This window comes from Glycine soja, chromosome 13 (assembly GCF_004193775.1).
Source record: "Glycine soja cultivar W05 chromosome 13, ASM419377v2, whole genome shotgun sequence".
NCBI classification, from domain to species: domain Eukaryota; kingdom Viridiplantae; phylum Streptophyta; class Magnoliopsida; order Fabales; family Fabaceae; genus Glycine; species Glycine soja.
The window spans coordinates 20,856,302-20,877,106 of NC_041014.1; the positions used below are offsets into that span (position 1 = coordinate 20,856,302).

General features: G+C 30.5%; 2 protein-coding genes and 1 long non-coding RNA gene across 4 annotated transcripts; 1 reads left to right on the top strand and 2 right to left on the bottom strand.

The window, feature by feature from the left end:
- Positions 1-986: 986 nt before the first annotated feature.
- On the top strand, positions 987-4,776 carry LOC114382806 (probable receptor-like serine/threonine-protein kinase At5g57670). 2 transcript variants are annotated; one of them, XM_028342428.1, is made up of 10 exons: positions 987-1,358; positions 1,582-1,700; positions 1,851-1,969; positions 2,065-2,192; positions 2,285-2,677; positions 2,904-3,158; positions 3,239-3,396; positions 3,516-3,731; positions 4,065-4,214; positions 4,302-4,776. In XM_028342428.1, the coding sequence occupies exons 1-10, from the start codon at positions 1,226-1,228 to the stop codon at positions 4,446-4,448; spliced, it is 1,818 nt and encodes a 605-aa protein (XP_028198229.1). In that variant the 5' UTR covers positions 987-1,225; the 3' UTR covers positions 4,449-4,776. The 2 variants fall into 2 exon arrangements, with proteins under 2 accessions (XP_028198229.1, XP_028198230.1); XM_028342429.1 differs by having other exon boundaries at positions 988-1,358; positions 2,288-2,677.
- On the bottom strand, positions 3,175-3,597 carry LOC114382808. The gene is made up of 2 exons (XR_003660290.1): positions 3,487-3,597; positions 3,175-3,379 (listed from the first exon to the last, which is right to left on the bottom strand). It is a non-coding gene; the product is annotated as an uncharacterized LOC114382808 (long non-coding RNA).
- Positions 4,777-14,425: 9,649 nt separating the features above from the next.
- On the bottom strand, positions 14,426-16,227 carry LOC114382165 (zinc finger protein CONSTANS-LIKE 5-like). Its single transcript, XM_028341397.1, has 2 exons — positions 15,357-16,227; positions 14,426-15,268 (listed from the first exon to the last, which is right to left on the bottom strand). The coding sequence occupies exons 1-2, from the start codon at positions 16,107-16,109 to the stop codon at positions 14,924-14,926; spliced, it is 1,098 nt and encodes a 365-aa protein (XP_028197198.1). The 5' UTR covers positions 16,110-16,227; the 3' UTR covers positions 14,426-14,923.
- Positions 16,228-20,805: the final 4,578 nt, after the last annotated feature.

Genomic DNA, 20,805 nt, shown 5'->3' on the forward strand with positions numbered 1-20,805 from the left:
ACATTTCTTTATGCGTTTGGGATCCACTTGTACATTAGTAGTACATTTTAGCGTCGCTTCAAAAAATTGAGCAACAAATAACGCAATTCTATATGGTGTGAACGTATTAATTGATTCTTACATGAATGTTGTGACTTCTACGATGTAAAGTCCACTTTTCTTTTTTTGTTTTGGTAGCAACCCCGATTTTCTCTATAGCCAGAGTAGCATCACATGCCACTTTCCAGTTTTTTATACTTGAGTTGTAAAATCGGCATTATTATTTAACGAATCTTGAAGTGAAAGTCGAACATGCTTATTCAGAAGAGGCGATTCTTATTCAGAAATAGCAATAATTGGATGTAGAATGACCTTATCTTCCTTGGAAGGGAGAAAATTATAAAGGAATCCATTCTTCCATAGCACACTAGAAGGCCTTCTGTTTAAAAAATTTCAATTCAATATTTTTCCAAGTTAACGAGAATATTCTTATGAGTCCCAACTATTATATTTGTGATAGATTTTAACCTCATCCTGCTATTAGTATTATATCTACATAACAAGGTACTTTATGACCCTCTAAATTATGTTGTGCGTGACAAAAATAATGAAGATTATGTGCTAACCTCACAAAGTTTGATAGTGAAATAGGGGAAACAGTTATACGGAAATGTTGCCACTTCATCCATCAGAAAAGAGAAGTCAGTTAGTGTCCTCTCAAAGTTTCATTGATGTTAAAGTGATGAGTGAAGCTCTTCTTTGTGGAGATTGGCAAATAGACCAATAGCCTTTCCTACCAAATGGAAGTAAAAAAGAAAAACAAAAACAAAAACAAAAGAAGAAAAGGTACCTTTGTTTACTAAATTTGAAGGGGAGCTTCATTTTTGGCTTACATAGCAAGATAACTCAAATACGAGCCCACCACCTTTGCTTATAGCCCAAAGCACCCAACTACAACACTTAATTGTCACCAGAGAGAGAAATAGAGTCTAATCAGTTTTCCTATTGCCACTCTTAATAAAGGCTTTTTATGCTTCTCCAACAAGAATTGGACATGAGGTTGGCCGTTGGCCTCACACCCCTAACTGAATTTAATCATGGTCTTCCTTACTTACACTACTTATTCTTAAGCTGAGAATGCATTCATTCATCCGTGTGTGACAAGAACTAGCAGAGCATATAATTCCATTTCTCTGCTCACTCTCACAACAGTGACTGAACCTGTTAGCCAAAGTTTCATTTGAAAATGGTACTTCCCTGCCCTGCCCAAATACTAGTTGGCCTCTCCTTAGACCCAGATGACAGCAAGGAGCTTCTCTCATGGGCAATAAGAGTTCTAGCCAATCCAAATGACACCATTGTGGCTGTGCATGTTCTTGGTTAGTCACTATTTTTCTACCCAAATTGAAAATTTTCAACTCATTTAGTCTTTAATTAGTTATTACTTATTACCTGCATTATCACTTATTCTATTCAATGTTTTTTTCAATAAACATAAGATTCTAAATTCATGATTGACGATTTCGCATAGATCAAACCATCTATATGCTCATGCTGTGAACGTTTAGTGTTGTAATAGCCTGCAAGTTTGTTAAATTACAGTTGCTGCGGATAAGAAGAAGCGTGTCTCAGTCAGAAGAAGGCAATCACAACTTAGGCAGGCAAAAGCATATGTTATATCTGTGCTTGGAGAATTTGCACAGTCCAGTTGGTCTAAGCAGGTAATTCACCAGAATCAAATATATGATTATAAATGTTCCTATCTATAAACGCAGCAATTTTTTTTATATTCTTATATAACGGTTAGACTACAACATGCTTGCTACTAAAGTCTAGAACCAAATAAATGCTCATGAAAAAAACATTATCAGGTTAATTTGGAGGCCAGGGTGGCACTCAATTCCACAGTTGGTGAAGGTTTAGTGGAGGAAGTCAAGTCCATCAATGCTGACTATCTTCTTATCCGTGGCTCAAGAAACCGAACAAATAAGTACGAACTAAGTGATGTAATAAGTAATAACAGTTATTATTTTCTTTATGAACATCATGCACGACAAACCTGATTTATTTTTATTTTTTTCTTAGAATTGGAACTTCTAAAGGAATCACCAAGTATTGCTTTGAGCATGCACATGATGGGTGTACAATGGTCTCAGTTGGGAGACGTACAAAGGCAGATCAAAATGCCAATTCAAACTCAACACGTTTTCAAGGTAATTCAATTCTCAGAAACAAAGTAACAAAATACAAATTACAATGGATAACAAGTCCCTTAAATAAGAGATACCTTGTATCTTTTCACTAGCAGATAAAAAACAACCAAGTTCAAGATGGTTTAAGAAGAATAACCAATATGGCAAGGGTGCCTCCCCTATTCTGGAGGATTATATATCAGGAACCAAGGCTCAGAACCGTTCACCAAGAACAGTACTAGATGGTCTAGAGGGACAATCGAACAGCACTGAAGATGATACTTTTAGCACTAGGGTCTCAAGCACCACAAATACCCCATCATCGGATTCTAAGAGGCGATCCAAGATAAGAAAACCACAGTTCCCATTCAGGTTCATAGTCTCATTCCTTGCTTCACCATTTAGAAGCAAAAACTTTAGCATATCCAAAAATGAAAAGCGTCAGCCTTTGTTGAAGTGCTTCAGCTATGAACAGATTTCCAATGCTACCAAAGACTTCCACCAAGGTATGTTAGTTTTTTTGGACAAAACTTAGATACATTTTCTGAAGTATCTTTAGTGTCATTCTCCAATCAGAATTAGACTGTGACTTCAATAATTTGTGTTAACCTTTAATGCAAGCCTTTATTACATGAACTGCTAAGATGATAGTCCAATTCTGATAGGAGAACAACACTTAAAACACTTAAAGAGTCCTAATTTCTTTTTTCTTTTTCATGTTTTAAACAACAGATAATTTGGTTGGACGAGGTGGGTACTCGGAAGTATACAAAGGTGATCTTTCAGATGGACGAACCATTGCTGTGAAGAGGTTGGCCAAGGACAACAAGGATCCTAACAAGGAAAAAGAGTTCCTTATGGAATTGGGTGTTATTGGACACGTCTGCCATCCTAATACTGCAACTTTAGTGGGCTGCTGCATTGAAAATGGGCTTTATCTGATTTTCAATTACTCTCAAAATGGAAATTTGGCAACTGCACTGCATGGTAAAAGAGCCTCGTATTCCAATTCCTTATTTTATTTCATTTTTCAGCAAAGTATTGTTTGTTATTGAAATCATTATCAGGTAAAGCTGGAGATCCACTAGACTGGCCAATCAGATACAAAATTGCCATTGGTGTTGCAAGGGGCCTTCATTATCTTCATAAATGTTGCAAACACCGAATAATTCACCGTGACATCAAAGCTTCTAATGTTCTTCTGGGTCCTGATTATGAACCACAGGTATATTTAAATAGAATAGTAATCAAATCCAAACATTTGGAGTTGGTAGAAACAACATTGTTTTCACGTGATTCAATTCAATCAACTTACACTTTAACTTTTTGAACGTCTATATTTAGATTACCGATTTTGGGCTTGCAAAGTGGCTTCCTAACAAGTGGACTCACCATGCTGTGATCCCCGTGGAGGGCACATTTGGATACTTAGCACCAGAGTACTTTATGCATGGAATCGTGGATGAGAAAACAGATGTTTTTGCATTTGGAATTCTACTTTTGGAGATTGTAACTGGACGGAGACCTGTTGATTCTTCAAAGCAAAACCTTCTCCTATGGGTAATCATACCTTTCATTCCCTTATAGAGAGTGTCACAATTCACAAATGTTGTTGATTAACAAATTAGGAAGAGTATGCACATTCTTCCAGAAAATTTTAGCAATGCAAATATAGATGGTAGGGACACATTTGTCCAGCTGGAAAGGAATAATATGACAACTTTTGTAGAGATTATTGTGAGAATTTTATGTTATTAGGGACTAATGTGTCACATGCTAAATTTTTAAGGAATGAATGTGGGAATTTACTCCATTTAAGAATTATTACCAAACGATAAACATACCTGTATAAATTGGTTAAGCAAGACATTAATATACTTTTGCAATATATAGGCAAAGCCTCTGATGGAATCAGGGAATATTGCTGAGCTAGCTGATCCAAGATTGGAAGGCAAGTATGATGGAGAGCAACTCTATAGGGTAGTGCTAACGGCTTCATACTGTGTGAGACAAACTGCCACGTGGCGTCCCCCAATGAGTGAGGTGAATGAACAATAATAGTCATGTATGAGTTTCTCATTCACCTAAATGAAGTTTCTCATTTCTTTTCTTCTTTTTTGATTTACACAGGTATTAGAGCTGCTAACTAGTGGCCAAGAGAGTGAGGTTGGAAAGAGCTGGAGGATCCCAAAGTTCACTTCTGATGAATTGGATGATTACTCCATGGTTTTCGGATATGATGTACCCTCAGACGTATCTTTGGAGGATTATCTGTGAGAATGAAATGTAGGGTTCAGTTTCAATTTTCTTTTCCATACTCTATATCTTAGGTTTGTGGTAGGAGTGAAGTAATAAGCATTAGATCAGAGGCTTGTTCTTTATTTGCGTAACTTATCATATGACTCTCTTTTTTGTTGTTTATTTTGTACACCTTAGTCTAGTCTGTCTTGGTTGAGCAAATACGAACTTTTCTATTTTTTTGGAGTTGAAGGGGAGGATTATAATTTTTATGAAGATTTTAGGGAAATATTGTTAATACGAAAGACATTCTTGTCTGTGCCAAGTTGTTGGTATAAAAAATTTAGTTTGTCTTTGTTTTGATGTATGCTATTTGTCTGAAAAAAGCATTCAGTGGAGGTTTGAAACTTGGAATAGATTGGCAAATGAAAACAGACCACATAATTTTTGTACAGTTGTCTTTCCTAATATCCAGCGTTTCGCTAAATATATATACAGTTGTCATCCTGTTTATTTATAATAAAAGCATGATCACGTCTACCTTAGATCTTGTTGTAAGAAAAAAAAAAATCACAAAAGACAGAATATTTAGAACGAGAAAACGGGATTTGTTATCGAATACAAACATGAAATTGTTGTTAGGTCCTGTAAAAGTATAAGTTAAGAGTTTAATTTTCTTATGCATTTTTATTTAATTAATCATAATGTTAGATATGATTTTAAAAATAATTCCCTTTATATATATATTAGAATATTTATTTTAAACGAAGGCAATTCTAGAAATTATTTTTTAATAAGGATATTTATAAGATTTTTTTAGATGTTTTTATCAACATCTTATATTTCTTAATATATCATTTTCATCTTTATTTTTAAATTAAATTTGTATACTTTTTTAAAAAAAATGTATTAATAATTAAAAATAACATTTTATCTCAATATAGATTATTTATTATAAATCTGAAATATAATTTATATGTTTAAAATATTTTTTATTTTAAATTTAAATTATAATATAGCTTATTAATTTAAAAATATTTTTATTATAAATTTTAGTTATATAAAATAAATATTTATTTTTATATTACACAAGTTAAAATATTAATTATTATAAAACTCAATAAATTTAACATACATAACATTCAATCATTATAGGACAATGTAATTTTTTTTCCTCCGGTATATTTAATTCAAATTCATAAATTAAAACTATTTTTTATATTTCTTGGGCCATAGACATTCATTTCTTATTTACGTCCAGTTATGTGGTCACTGTATTGGGCTCAAGGTCATTGTGTTGGGCTCAACCAAAAGATAGAGAAAAAAGCTAAAGCAAAAAATAAAACAATAAACGATTTTTGGTTTGCAGCTTTGCACTTTGAGCGAAAATTTTAAGATGAAAGTCCATTCATTTGGCAACGGTAAGGAAGTTGAAAGGCCGTTATTATTAATTTATAAATTTTTTTAAAAAAAAAGAGGACGTGATTTATTTTCTTTTAAATACTAATAAAATACTCTTTTTTTAAATACTAATAAAATACTCTGTAAGTTTAATGATTAAATTGTAAAGGGTTAAACTGTTTTTTTTTTCTTAACCCTTGGTTTTATCAAAGGAAAATCTTAACAATATTTTTAGTAACATTACAAAGTATTCTTAGTCTCTTACACACTTCAAATTTGAGACTAATAAGTAATCTCATTTTAGGGGGACGAATTTTCAACAACTAATTTATATTCATCTTATATTTCTCACCAAAAAAAAAAAGCATCTTATCCATTCGACAGTATAAAAATCATGTCAACCGTACAAATACCTTCGGGACACCTTTAAATTGGTTTGTTTTTTCCAAAATGAAAGAGTAATTTAACATTATTCACTAGTAATTTCAATTCATACAATTTACTTTATTTATTAAATTAGAGTATAATTTTTTTAAAATATAACTAAACCTCTTAGTTTATTTTTTCCTCAAAGACACGAGTCACTCTTAATGTTTTCTTTCCAATTTTAAACTTACGTTATTATACACCCATTATGAATACTTTTAATCTATATTTTTAAGGTTCTATTTAAATAATTAACCATATTTATAATTATAAAATTTTCATCTTAATTTTAATTTTATTTTCTATATTATTTAAAAATTTAAATATACGTGAAAAAAATGTATAAGATTTTTTTTTTGTCCACCTATGAGATAATTGGTCAGTGTACCTATAAATGAAAATAACTTCGGCCAACTTAAACTCAAGCCAGCAAATAAATAAATAAAATGCAAGAGAGCATAAAACAAAGAAAAGGAAAGGACCACATCTAACATCTACCTTTAAGTTTGGATTTTAGTCCACCCCTTCTTCACACAGTAACATTGGAAACCGAATTGAAAGCACAAGGAAATCAATAACACATAAAGAAGGTTGAAAATGAAGGTGCCTTGAATCCAAACACAATCCCTTGAATCCATGTCCCTCAATGGAAAAGTAACTTTCTTCAATCCTCACCAAGGAAATAACCATTCCAAAATGAGATCAAACAATTACATGAAAGAGGAGGAGACCAATAGACCAAGCCCTAACAAGTTATATATTTTACTAGATTTGTGGAGTCCCAACTCCCGAATCAAGATGTGGATAAGTTACATGTTGCTGTCGGGAATTACTTACTATGCATCTATATTTTGTTTTACATGTTTTATAGTGTTACAGTAATGTTATTGGTGTTGTGTTGTGTTGTGTTGACTATGCAAAGCGTAACATAACATTGTGGGCTCCTCTATAATGGGATTGATGATGGACACAAAAACTTGAATGGACCACACTGGACAGTGGTACTGCAACGAGACAAGTTGGGCCACAAGGGGATGGTTTGGATAGGTGGCGCACGTGAAGGGGGCGTGGGCTGGGCCCACCCTGTAGCCCATTTGACACTGACCCCACGTGAAACAAGTAACCGACACCTTTTCGTCTTCATTGTTCTATCCCATATTCAGATAAAACGCAGCCTGCCACTATCCATATCAGTTTTCAGTTTTCTTCAACAGAGAGAAAAAAATATATATTAAAAAAATTGGTTGCTTGATGCTGATAATTGAATGAATCCCAGTTGTAACCAGTTCCCCCAAGAATTACATTTTCGTCTTCAATAGGACGTCAACAATGTAGTAATAAACAAATATTTTTTAATCTAAATTAAAATATATATTAATTAATAACAGATAATCACATTACATTTTCTTTTTCAAAATTATCCTTAAAAGTATTAGGACGTATTATCTCTTTTTTCACTTAATTAATTCGTAGAAAGAAAATGATGATTTATGCACTTTACCTTGGTAATTTGTGACTCGTCATTTTTCACGATCCACACAAGAGAAAGAAAGAGTTTATCTGATTAATTTATATTATTCTTTGTTTATTAACTAAAAATCTATAATATACTTCAGGACATGAAACTTTTGGGCACTTATTTCCTAGTTTATATACAATTTAACCTAAATTTGGCTTAGTCAACTGACAGCTTCTGAGAATCGAAATGTGGAAGCTCATTGGGCGTATTCCCCCCCTCTTTTTTGTAAGGAAAACCGTGTTGCATTATTCTCTTGAGTAACAAACAAGCACATTGACCATAGTCTGAAGATGATGTCGTTACTAATGTTTTCGAGTTTAAGAGCCAAGTTCAGAAAATCAAAACAAGGAAACAGTAGTAGTTAGATTGATCAATCAACGCCACTTTGATCCTTTCTCACAACTACAGGCATCGGGCATAAATCCAATGGAGGAGCCAAGTCCAAAAGTTAGTGGGGACAGCGATTAATGAAGGACAATTGCATTATACTTATACTGTATGTATTTATAAAAAAAATAATTGAATTATAGATTATTTTTAGATTATTATCTAATATTTATTTTCTTTTTCAATTAAGTATTTGAAAAAAAATTCAATTTTATTTTACTATTTATCATTTGTTATCTTTCATTAAGTAATGACATGACAGATGAAATGTCGCATCATCACACCTTATCACGAACACCTCATTATCATATTATCACATGACGTGACAATGAAGTATCAGTGATTAAGCGTGATGACATAACACCATGTCTGTCACGTCATCACTTAATGGAATAAGACTAAGAACAAGTAATAAGTTGAAGCATAAAAAATTGTCAGATAAGTATTTGTCAAAAAATGAATTTTTAAGTAGTAATTTGAAAATGACATATTTTTTAGGTATGAAAAACTTATTTAAATAATATATGATTCGTGTTTTGCGATCTATGTGATTAATGTACACGTGTAACATGTTATGTCTTTCATTGCTCTCCCTTCACTATTCTTTTGACCCAAAATATATATCTCCTCATTTGTTGGTTCTCTTTTAACTTTATCCAAACATAAATGTACACATAACTCTTTAATTTCACCTTTAATATCATCTTATTAATCTAGTTTAATTGATAAAACACAATAAGTTGATAGATGAGTTATTGTAAATTTTAAATGGTGTTTTTTTTATTCCTACAAATAAAAATATCTAATTAATTTAATGTATTTCTTAGTTTGATGAGGAATTATCTTAAAAATATAAATAAGATAAAGTTTTTTAAGTCTATATAAAAATAAATTACATATATGTTCATTAAGTTATTTTAATTAATTTTTAATTTTTCAAAAGTTTATAAATATTTGATCAAATAAAAGTGTTTGAGAAACGATTTTTTTTATTGACTTATAAGATTTGCTTTTAAACATAACTTAAATTGACGATTACCATTTTTATTTTTATTTTCAATAAAATAATGAAATTTATCATTTATCATTTTATCTGAAATTAAATTATTTATTTTGATAAAACTCCTCCTTATCATTTGTTAACTAAAAAAATATTTTACAGATTGACTTAATTAAATTTTTTGTGCCTCGAAAGTAGATTGTTTTTATATTATTACATAAAAATTCATTTTTTGTCAAATAAACTACTTGAAAAAAATTTGTTTCAACTTCCATTAAGTGATGGCATGACAAATGGAGTGTCACGTCATTATCATGTCATTGAAAGTGATAACATGACAGTGAAATATCTATGACAAGAAATGATGACATAGCACTTTGTATGTCATGTTGTCACTTAACCGCAAATAATAAAATAAAAATGAAATTTTTTCAGGTATTTGATTGAAAAAAATGAATGTTAGATAATAATTTAAAAATGACTTATATTTCAAGTATGAAAAACTTAATTAAGCAAAAATAATTCTAAATCTTTAAACACCATTCTTGTATTAATCCTTCTATTTATTTTTATTATAGTATATGATAAGTATTTAATGCTTTTTATATTTATGAAATATTAAATATATTTTTATTTTATGATTTCCTTATAAAGTACTCTCTTCATTTTAAAATAAGTCACATTTTAACCCATAAAAAATCATATATGCTAGTTAGTTTTAAGGTTTATTAGTTATTTAATGATTTGTGTAATTTTGGGTTAAAAAATATTTTTAATCCTTATAAATATAAAAAAAATTCATTTGGAGTTCCTATTTTAAATTATTGATTTTTAGTTTCTCATTTTATGAAATGTGTCTTGTTGAAGTCAACTACTAATTCCAACAAATAACATTAATAATGATTTAATTTTTTACAGCAAAAAACCATTACAAAATATGAATTATAGATTACAAAAATGTGGAGGATTTTAATCACCATCAAAATCACAATATCACATATCAAGAAAGATAATCGTTAAATATGATATAGGATTTATAATTTTTTTATTTTTAATAAATATTAAATAATAATAAAAAGTGTATTCAAGGAAGTTTGCTATTAACATTTCTCTTAAACTTATTTATTAACTAATGTTATGTTACCTTAAAATTGAGATGTTACATTTTACCTGGATCAACCAGAAAAAAAAAATGATTAAACAACTATGTACTTATTCCCAAAATTTCTCGTAGATTTTGTTGGTAAATAATATATAAATATTTCTATTTAGGAGAAGAACATAAAAGTTTAAGAACTGATGTAAAAATAAAACTATTTAATGAGATGTATATATCAAATGTAAGTATATATATATATATATATATATATATATATATATATTCTGAACCTTATAATCAACTACCATCCTATTGTTAAAAAGAACTACAATTCCTATAAAAAGAAATCAATAGTTCCAAAAAAGTTAAAGGAAAACAAGCCGGAATCTCAATAGTTGTATTAGTTGACTTGAAAAGTCTTCAAACGTGACTTTGCCCGACACACATGTTATCATATTGAAATGATTTTATTATAGATTTTCCCTGGATTTATATTCAAATAATGAGTATTTGAAATAATATTTAAAAAATGTTTTTAATCGTATTAAAATATAAAATTGAGTATAGTTTTTTTAAAATCACAAGTCTTATATAAAATTAATTTTACACTTTTTATATTGGTAAAAATAAAAATAGCGACTCATAGTCTCCGTCTTCTTAATCAATTAAGTTATACCTTATTAGTAAATTAATTTTATGCTAAAATAATTTTTAAAAAATACTTCTAAAATTAATTATATTATTATATTATTTTTTACTAACAATAGTTAATCTAGTTGATAAAAAAATATCTTATATATCTAAAAGTAGTTAGTTTGATTGTTGCAGTTAAGTTAATATGAGAATTTTATTGATAAATAATTTATAAGTATTGTTAAAAGTATTCTTTGAGTCCTTTAGGCTTATTTTATATTAATGAATTCTCAAAATCCAATTCACATAAATTTTTATATAAAAAATCATATTATTTCTTTAGACTTTATTATGTGTATATATATTTTTGTTCAGAACTCCAAATTATTGAGTAGAGGTTACAAAGAAAAAATTCACCTAAATCACAATTTGAAACATTTTGAATAAAAAACCAAACAGACACTAAACAAGATACCAACCTACCCAACACATAAAACACTTTTCAAATAGATTTTTCCACGAAAAACGTGATTCTCCTGTCACCCAACGAGATACTTAAATTATAACGTAAGTGTTTACTCTTTTTTTTAAAAAAAAAAATATATGCAAGTCTGTAACAAGTCAAATGAAGGTCGGTGTTACTGTTAGTTTCCACCTTAACAAATTTCAAAACTTATCGAACTAAAACTTGTGATTTGCTCTTAATTATTTATCATTAATAATATTTTTATTTTTTAAGACCATCGTTTTGTGCAAGATACTATAAGTCTTCACTGATGCAAATTAAAAAAAATCAATAACTAATTTTTACATACAGATGTTTATTTCTACTCAAATCTCAATTTTCTCATACTTTCAAACTAAAAAAAAGTTGAAATCCTTTACTTTCAAATCATATTTTCTTATACTTCAAATTAATATATATATATACACACACACAGAGATGTTTTATTCTCAAAGAATGCATGTGTCTTTTTTATTTTTTAAATCATAAGTTTAAATATTTTTTAGTTAATTACACTTATATTTTTATAATTTTACTTTTTAATATGTTTTCAAACTATACATAATCAATTACATATAAATGTTTAAAAATGAACCTTTTCAGTTTTTTTTAAAATTTAACTTTTAAATATTACTTAAATTTTAAATACTTCTATAATGATACTTACTAGTAGTTGAATAAGCAATTATTAACAAACATCTTTAAGGCATAACAAAAAATATATTATTCTCTTTGTTTCAAAATTATATATTTTTAGAATTTTTTATTTACCACGAAACTATTGTCATTTTACAAATTCAAGGTTTGGTCTGTTTTTTTAGTCATATCCTCATTTATTGATTTCGTAGATGATTAACTTAAAGTTATTTTTACCAACTAAATGAAACAAGAGAATATTAAATAATAATGTGTTTTAGTAAAAGTATAATTATTTTTTAAATCAACTAATATCTCTTAATTGCTGAATGTTAATGAAAGACATAGACATCAAAATTTCAATTATAGACATAAAAAAACTGAAGACAGTAATTTCAAAATAAAGACAAGATATTATAAAGGGAAATACTTAATACTTATTTAAAAAATAATAATAAAGATATCAACTAATTGTGAACTAATAACCTCAAATACCTTATAAGAAAAACTTGCTAAATAAATACAACTTCAACCTCAATATGAAAAAAAAAAAAAATCAAAACACGAGCCATGTAACGAGACACAAACACGTACACAAATATAACATGAACTCAGACACATATATATTGACTGTGCCTAAGTTTGTATTTGTTTAAATTAATAATCAGAATATATGTGGTTAAGAAATCGACAAATAGACAATTTTTATTGGAAATTACGTTGATATTGCATTGTAAATCACAAAAGATTGGATTGTTAAACTTTTCAATAAAAAAAGTCCACTTTTGATTGAATAATTCTAAATCCTCCAGTTATTTTTATGGTAAATTTTAAATGGGCAAAACATTGAATATTCTTACTTTTCATACAATATTTACCATAAAAAGTAATAGGTGCATTTTTAGGAGGATATAACATTATTGATTCTTTAACTACTGTCCTTGGAAAATTAGTTAGCATTTCCCTTTATATACTTATCATTATATCAATAAAATTTGTTAAATTTTATGATAAAGATTCTAAAAAAAATATTGAGAGAGATCATCACACAATTTTAACACTTTGTTTTTTTTATAATAAAAAAGAAATCTAAAATAAGATGATGAACTATTGAACTATGTTTTTCACCTTCAAGGACTACTAACCCTAAAATAAAAAATAATAATTCAACAAAACAATAAATAGTTTATTATACACTAATAAACAATATAGAGTGTGAAAATGAAGATGGAAGCTATATATAACAACAAATAATTATGGGTTCACTATTAAGTTATAAATTGAGAAGATATATAAATTTATTGACATTGTTATTGCATCAAAATCAAGATGAAGGTGAAAATGGAAGACAGGACTAGAGCATGAAAATGAAGATAGGAAACACAATTAAAGTATGAAGATGAAGATGGAAGGCACAAACAGAGTATTAAATAAATATGTCAATTTCGGAGAAGGTTGCTATGAAGAGGAGGTGAAGATGAAAATGGAAGCCATGGAGACGCTATGAAGACAAGGTTGCTCAAAAACAATGAGATGAAGATAAAAATGGAGAAAGAAATATGAAAGAAGTCAACCAAAACAAAAACAAAGACTAGGAAAATTGAGAAAGTGAAGATTTTTGTGACTATGTATGTAGAAAGATTTTCCTAACGTACCTAAAATCGCATTTTACTGCTTTCAAAAGGTTAAAGTTGATTCTGATTTTTATTTACCAATTGAAATTGTTAGTACTGATCTTGTTTCTTTTCCTATCCAACTAATTAAGAGTATGATCTAAATTTTGGAACCATATTCAAGTCATGTCCTCAACTCAATGTGTTATAGTTATATTTTTCTGTTTTAGTTTCAACACATGAATAATGTATCCAACTCACATCGTATGCATGTTGTACAAATGTCGATGTTTGACACTTTGTTAAGACTTTCAGACACTCAAACACACCTTTAACATGTAATGTTTGTGCTACACATGATTATAACCACACATACGAATAAATATTTTCCCATCTTAATCATATCCTTCCTTCGTTTCCTTTTAATCCATATTTTATTTTAGGCTCTTGTTAGTAAGTGGTAGATTATCTTTTTCTTTTTTACATTGACAACAATGAAATTTGAATTGAAATCTCATTCAAACTTCTCATCACTAGGATTATCCTAGTGAGTAATGGTAAATTAGTGTCTTTATTTTAAAATAATTTGCTTCTTTATTATTATTTGAAAAAATGAAAAGGATATTATTATTTTTAAATATATAATTGTCTCTTAGAATCTCTCTCTGTATATAAAATTAATAAAATGAAAGAATAATCATTAAATCTAATTATACTCTAGGAATTAAAATGCTCAACAGTAATTGAAATGTTAACATAAAAGAGTAAATAAAGCACAAGTATTTCTCAAACGAATATTAGGGAATCAAAAGCCGAAACTTGGCTTGGTGTGACCTTGGAATGCATATAAGGAGTTGATAAAAGTAAAACAAAGGCTTTGATGATGATCATCATGTATTAAAAAAGTGATATATATATATATAGTTGGGGAGGACAGCCAATAGGAATGGGGAAAGAGATCCGTGATCTGGCTGATCGAAAAAAAGACACTTTAATACTAAGAAAGACAGAAGCAGGCAAGGCAGTGAAAAGAGTTTACAGTACAGGTTCTAATTCTACACGAGGTGAATATGGAACAGAAGCCCCCTTTAAAAGTAAACGGGCTTTTCTGGTCGATCGAGACAAATCTTCACAATAATCTTCCCATCGCGCTCCAGCTAAGAATCGCGTTCGTACCGATTCGATTCTTCACCTTTTTTCCCCTAATAATCCCACAGAATCACTAATCATTATTCTAAGATTTCCCAACACTATATTCATGCACCCATCGTCTCTTCTTCTTTTTGATTAATTAACTAAAACGATGGTACGACACCGTATGGAGTGTCCAGCATGAGCGCCGCAGCGCCAGGGCTATAGAGACGCTCCACATCCGAGTCAATTTCGGTTCGTTTCGCGAACCGGCCTTTTATCCTGGGCCGGGTTTCCGCATAAGCCTTTCGCGATGCGTATCGAATCGTCTTCTCGAATTTTCGGTTCTTCCTTTTCTCTCTGTATCGCAGCACCCTCGCTTCCCGATCCATCCCACACAACTGCGTCGCGCCTTGTCCACCCGACACCACAATCCCACTCGAATACGACATGTCCGACACTGTGTTCCCGTCCGGCACCACTCCGACATCAAGCGACGACGAAGAAACCTGTCACGTAAATTTATTTATTTTTAAAAAACCATCACTAAAAAAATAATTTTCGTCTCTAAATTTAAGTTGTGTTATTAGTACTTACGCTTTGGCTAAGAGACTGGGATGGGTAGTTAAAGGAGGAGAGCTTCGAGCGGCAAAAATCGATATCGAAGCAAGTCTCAGATTGGTGGTGGTGCTGGTGATTGTTGATGGGGGGAGGGGCGAGAGAGGGTTTGGTTTGAACTGGAACGACACTGTCGTTTACGGCGCTGTTGTGGTTTTGGAAGGAGTTTGAGTAATCAAAATCGAGGAAGGGGTCCATTTCAGAGAAGAATATCTCCTTGGACTTGATTTCGGGGGCGTCCATGAGTTTGGACCCGAAATTGGGGTTCGGGATGAGCCAGGCGGCGGAGTCGGAGTCGTCGGGGGCGAAGACGTCGGAGGCAGCGCCATCGTCGGAGGGGACGACGAACCCGAAAGAGGCGGTGGCGGAGGCTTTGACGATGGATTCCGCGGAATCGAAGAAGGGCTCCACGGGAACGCGCTCGTGGCGTTGCGCGAGTGGGTTGGCGGAGTGGATGTCGGAGTCGCACGTGACGCAAAGGGCGGCCGCGTCAGCCTTGCACGTGACAGAAGCGGGTGCCTGCTCGCACACCTCACACATCCACACGCGCTCGTGGCGCGACGCGAGTTTATTCGCGCAGTGAATCTTGGAATCGCACGCGATGCAGAGAAACGCGGAATCGAGGTGGCAGAAAAGCGCCGCCGAAGCCAGCTTACAGGAGTCGCATGGCTTCTTCGGCGGCACACTCCAGCCGCTCCTGAATCCCTTCAAGCCTCCTCTTTCAATTCCCATCGAAAAGCACTTTTGAAAAACGCGGCTAATGGTACTAATCCTCTTATTGCGAGGAGTGGAAGGAAAAGGATTAGCGACTTGAATGTGTTTGGGGAGTGAGTGAGTTGATTTCTTTGGGTGCGGTTTTTCTATTATCTATATCAGTGACTAGTCGTAGGGAGGAAATCTAGGTGATGACGAATGAATGCGGGACACGTGGTGAACTCTTGGCCACATAAATGGTTCGCTCAGACCAGCAATATTGGAATAGATATGTATTGCGGACTAGTAGTTGTCATCGTGTTGTGTCTGTGCCGACGTGGGCCCGTCACGGACATTATGCAATCACACCTTCTTCTTCTTTTTTTATGTGCTTTCTTTTTTATTGTATATTAGTAAGAGAATAGAAAGAATTAAAGAGTATAAATTTCTTTTCCATCTTGTTATCTTTTGGAAAAAAAACGAAAAGAAGATAAAATATTTTTTGGTTTTATTATAGATGGATTTTCTATATTTTTTTTACTTTTGAAAAATAATTTTGATTGACAGATATAAAATAAATAAATTATATTTCACTACTCTCAAATAAAAGTCATATAAACTAAAATTATTTAATATTTTTACATTCTCATAAAATTTTCATAGACGATAAATTTATTGATTTCATAATATCTATCTTAAATATGATAGTTATCACAAAATATTTTACACTAATATCTTCTTGAATATATCTAATTTTCCCGTTCTATGAATGAGAGCCTCATACTCATCGATCGAAATATCAGGAGACGCAATTGGGAAGGGGCGACGACATGTTAAAGTTGACACGAAGAGGCAACAGCAAGCCCACATGGGTAAAATGAGATGTAGGAGAGAGAATGCACAAGTTTGAAGTGTGGATTTTAATTGATATTTTTGTTTATGCAATTGCTTAATATGTTCTCCAACATTTTTCTTTTAAGTCGATGCAAATTATACTGCAAGTAAAATTAATTTGTGGTACATACCAAATCTAAAATATTTTTGTCAAGTTCCAATTTCCTTTCATCTCCTACTGATGTTTGTCCATTTATATCCTGAGTTCATAAGATTTTGACAGAATTTTAAAAGCTGACACTTTTAGATATATGCTTTTCTGGAAATAAAATATTTTGAGATTTGGAAGCAGACAATAGCCAATTATAGATGTATTCATCTCATGTGGATATGAAACATTGTTTCTAAACTGTAAAGAAGCATGGAATCAAACAATTTTAATCCAATATAGTAGTCAAACATTTACGTAAGATGCAGTCTTTATTTTTATATGGGAACGGATATTGATCATTAGAATGTTCTAGATAATTAAGTACTTTATTTTTTATTTTTTTTACGAAAGATCATCAAGCACCTTTTTTTATTCAAGAGATACTTAAGTGCCTTGTTTTTAATTAATTTATAAACATTCAAGATTTTTTTTTAAAACATTCAAGATACATTATACACAGAGTTTAATGTCCTCTAAAAAAAATACATAAAAATTAATGGTCAATCACTAATAATGTAAAATAATTTATGATCATCATCTAAGCACAAATCACTGCTAATATGATTTTTAAATTAATTATTATAAAATTTAATAGTTTTATCATATATGATAAATAAATTTGTTAGTGTATAACATTTTTTTTCCTTATACATATTATGCGAATGGTTAAATGATGCCTTTAAAATAATTATTAAGAAAATAAAAGTGAAAATATTAAATAAAATATAAAATATAAATACACTTATCTCTTTTTGAACCAATCACCTAAATGTTTTTAAGGTATACAAGGTCTTAGTTTTTTTTTTATCCAACAAGGTCTAAGGTTCTAAATTTATTGTTTATATATATATATATATATATATATATATATATATATATATAGTTTCGTAAGAAGTGTTTTGTTAAAAAAAGACTTTCTAAATTTATAAAAAGTAATTTATGATATTCTTTTAAATTATTTCAATAAATAAATTTCATAACTTATCTAAAGATACCTCTAATCATTTTACCATATCATTCAACAAGATTTAAGAAGTCACCACTGAAGAAGCTGGAGGGTGAGGAAGACATGAACGGGTGTCCTATGACTTGTTCAGTTTGCAATTTATGCATATATTAGATTTCTATTTTATACTTTTAGTTTGTGGTCTGACAAATAAATTGATTTTTTCACACAATCCCTTTAGTCAATGATCATTCCCATTTTTTGTTATATATGTTTAATTAACTTAGGATAAAAATAAGTAAACATAAAATTTGACCTAACTTGTTTATTACCAAATAAGCATTAGATAAAAACTTATTTTTTTATTAAAAAACTGTTTAATTAAAAAAGCCAAGCATCAAACTTTTTACATGATTTTGAAGACAAACTTTAATTTTTCTATAAATTAGAAAAAGAAAATTAAATATACCCTTATCGCTAAATGAGTTGATCGATTGATGTAAAATTATTTTAACTTATCTAACAATTTAGGATCCAAATTTTAAATATTTAATCACATTAAAATATTAAAAGACAGCATTACAATTCATAATACTTTTATTTGATTCAAATAAGATTAACTGCATAGAAGATACTGATAGTTTGTCAAAACTAATTTAATCATTCTATTTTAGAAGTACGTCAAAGTTCTTTTCGCTAAAGTTTCTCTTTATATATCTTATTTCCCGTTCTCCTCGGTAATAGAAATCAATCTTTCATTATGAATGTACACACATTTCTACGTGACACGTTAAATGGAAATAAATAACCTAATAAACGTATCTTTTTTATTTTTTGAAAGGTAATAAACGTATCCTATTTGCCTCTTTTGTTATGTCATACAATAGGGGCACGTAGAAGATTAATTCTTATTTTTATGATAATTACCATTACGACACTGGTATAAATGCGTGGTTTATATATTGGAAGGTAGTATAAAATAATTTGAAGGAGGTATACAGAGAAAATATGGTATTGTGGGAATCATAATCATTGCATCCAAGGCACTATAAGCAAAGTCAAACAATGCGAGGAGATTGGAAGTGATCTGCTCGTGGGGACCGTTTATCTTTTTTGTTTAGAGAGTGGCAAAAATAGAAGTATTAGCCTTAAGCGGTGTTAGAATGGAAGATGGCCGGGTTTAAGTGCCAATGTTTTTTTTATACTACAGAAAACTTTTCTTTTTCGATGGGTTACTGGAGAACCTTCATTAATTTTACTTGGGAACCTTTTCAAATAAACTTATGGCGTGATTTCATTTGGCTCTTGAAGTTATTGGTAAAAGAACAATTGTTTGAATACTTACACAGGCCGTTTGTTACCAACTTTATTGCAATCAATTTTCCTCCTCCTTCGTAACCTTACTCGAACCAAATTCAAATAGAAAATATAGACAACAATTAAAATCAATTTTCCAAGTAACACACCTTTTGATATATTTATTGCTTAAATTTGTTTTGAATTTGCATGGGAGAGGCTCAAAACTCATAAAAACTAGTTAAATTAGTTAATAGTCCCATACATTGAGGGGATACGTGCACAAAGTACCGAATAAAAACTAGAAAATACTGTATCACATAATGATCCTATGAAGAGTCACGGGAGATGAGAAAAATGTATCAATCAATCGTACACAAAAAATGACACAATCTATTAGAAAGAACAATTATATAAAAAGAAAACACAAATTAATAAGGTATGAGTTATTCTCCATTTTATCATTTCTTAGCTCTTATGTGTCAAAAGTCCAATGGGTAGTTTTAATGATCAATGCTAAGAAATAATTATGATATGCAATATTAAGATGATTTATATACACAAGAAGTGTTGAAGGAAATTGATCAATGGCCTTAAACTCTTATTCCAAAATTTTGATAAAACGATAGTCACTGAAATCAATTTGTATAAGAAAAGACTAGACCCATAGAAGAAAGAAACAATAGAGGGAAGGTCTCATAATGCTCTGTCGCCCCTACATCTCGTGCTCTTCCTTTATATTTTTTCATTTTCTTTCACCTTCAACGACTTCTTATGCTTTTTGTTACTTCGTCTTAGCACACACAATGTTTCAATACGTACCTTCTATCATTGTACTACCTCTTAGACAAACTACAAAGTGACAAACATCAAGGATGTCAAGTGCTCAAATAATAAGTTGGTCATTAGTGACAACAAAGGGAAGTGAAACATATTGAACAGAAAGAAAGCCTAAACATTTCTTCAGTAAAGAAACATATATAAAAGATTGGGTGGATACAAGCCCCAGGCACTAAGAGCAATTTATACGCAATTGGTCCCAATGTGATGACTCACACGTCTCACCCTAAAAGGTATAAAATACCCGACTTCATTTTTCTTTGGGTAGAGAAAGTGTTGTCTATAAGGTTGCAAGCGAACAAAGACCTAAGTACCTAATCATCAATTGCAAACTCCATTTTAGGTAAGATAAATAGATATCAAGATACACAGGAACTGAAAATTAGGTACTAGGTAAGTTGTGTTTCAGGGCGCGCTAGAGATGAGTCAATTAGCCAACTATGATTATACGAAAAAATAAATGCCAACAGAGTGTTAAATCCTTTCAAAATCAAGGTGACACTCCATTTTTTTTTTTTGTTTTTGTAAAGGAAAATTGTCAACAAGACAGTTAGTTATTGTTTTGTTACGTTCTGTTATTGCTGATATAGTCTGTCAGTTTTATCTCT

Coding starts and splice junctions, on each gene's coding strand:
- LOC114382806 (XM_028342428.1), top strand. CDS start 1,226: ATGGTACTTCCCTGCCCTGCCCAAATACTAGTTGGCCTCTCCTTAGAC. Junction 1,970..2,064: donor TCAAGAAACCGAACAAATAA/GTACGAACTAAG, acceptor TTTTTTTCTTAG/AATTGGAACTTCTAAAGGAA. Junction 3,732..4,064: donor AGCAAAACCTTCTCCTATGG/GTAATCATACCT, acceptor TGCAATATATAG/GCAAAGCCTCTGATGGAATC.
- LOC114382165 (XM_028341397.1), bottom strand. CDS start 16,109: ATGGGAATTGAAAGAGGAGGCTTGAAGGGATTCAGGAGCGGCTGGAGT. Junction 15,269..15,356: donor CCCAGTCTCTTAGCCAAAGC/GTAAGTACTAAT, acceptor TTTACGTGACAG/GTTTCTTCGTCGTCGCTTGA.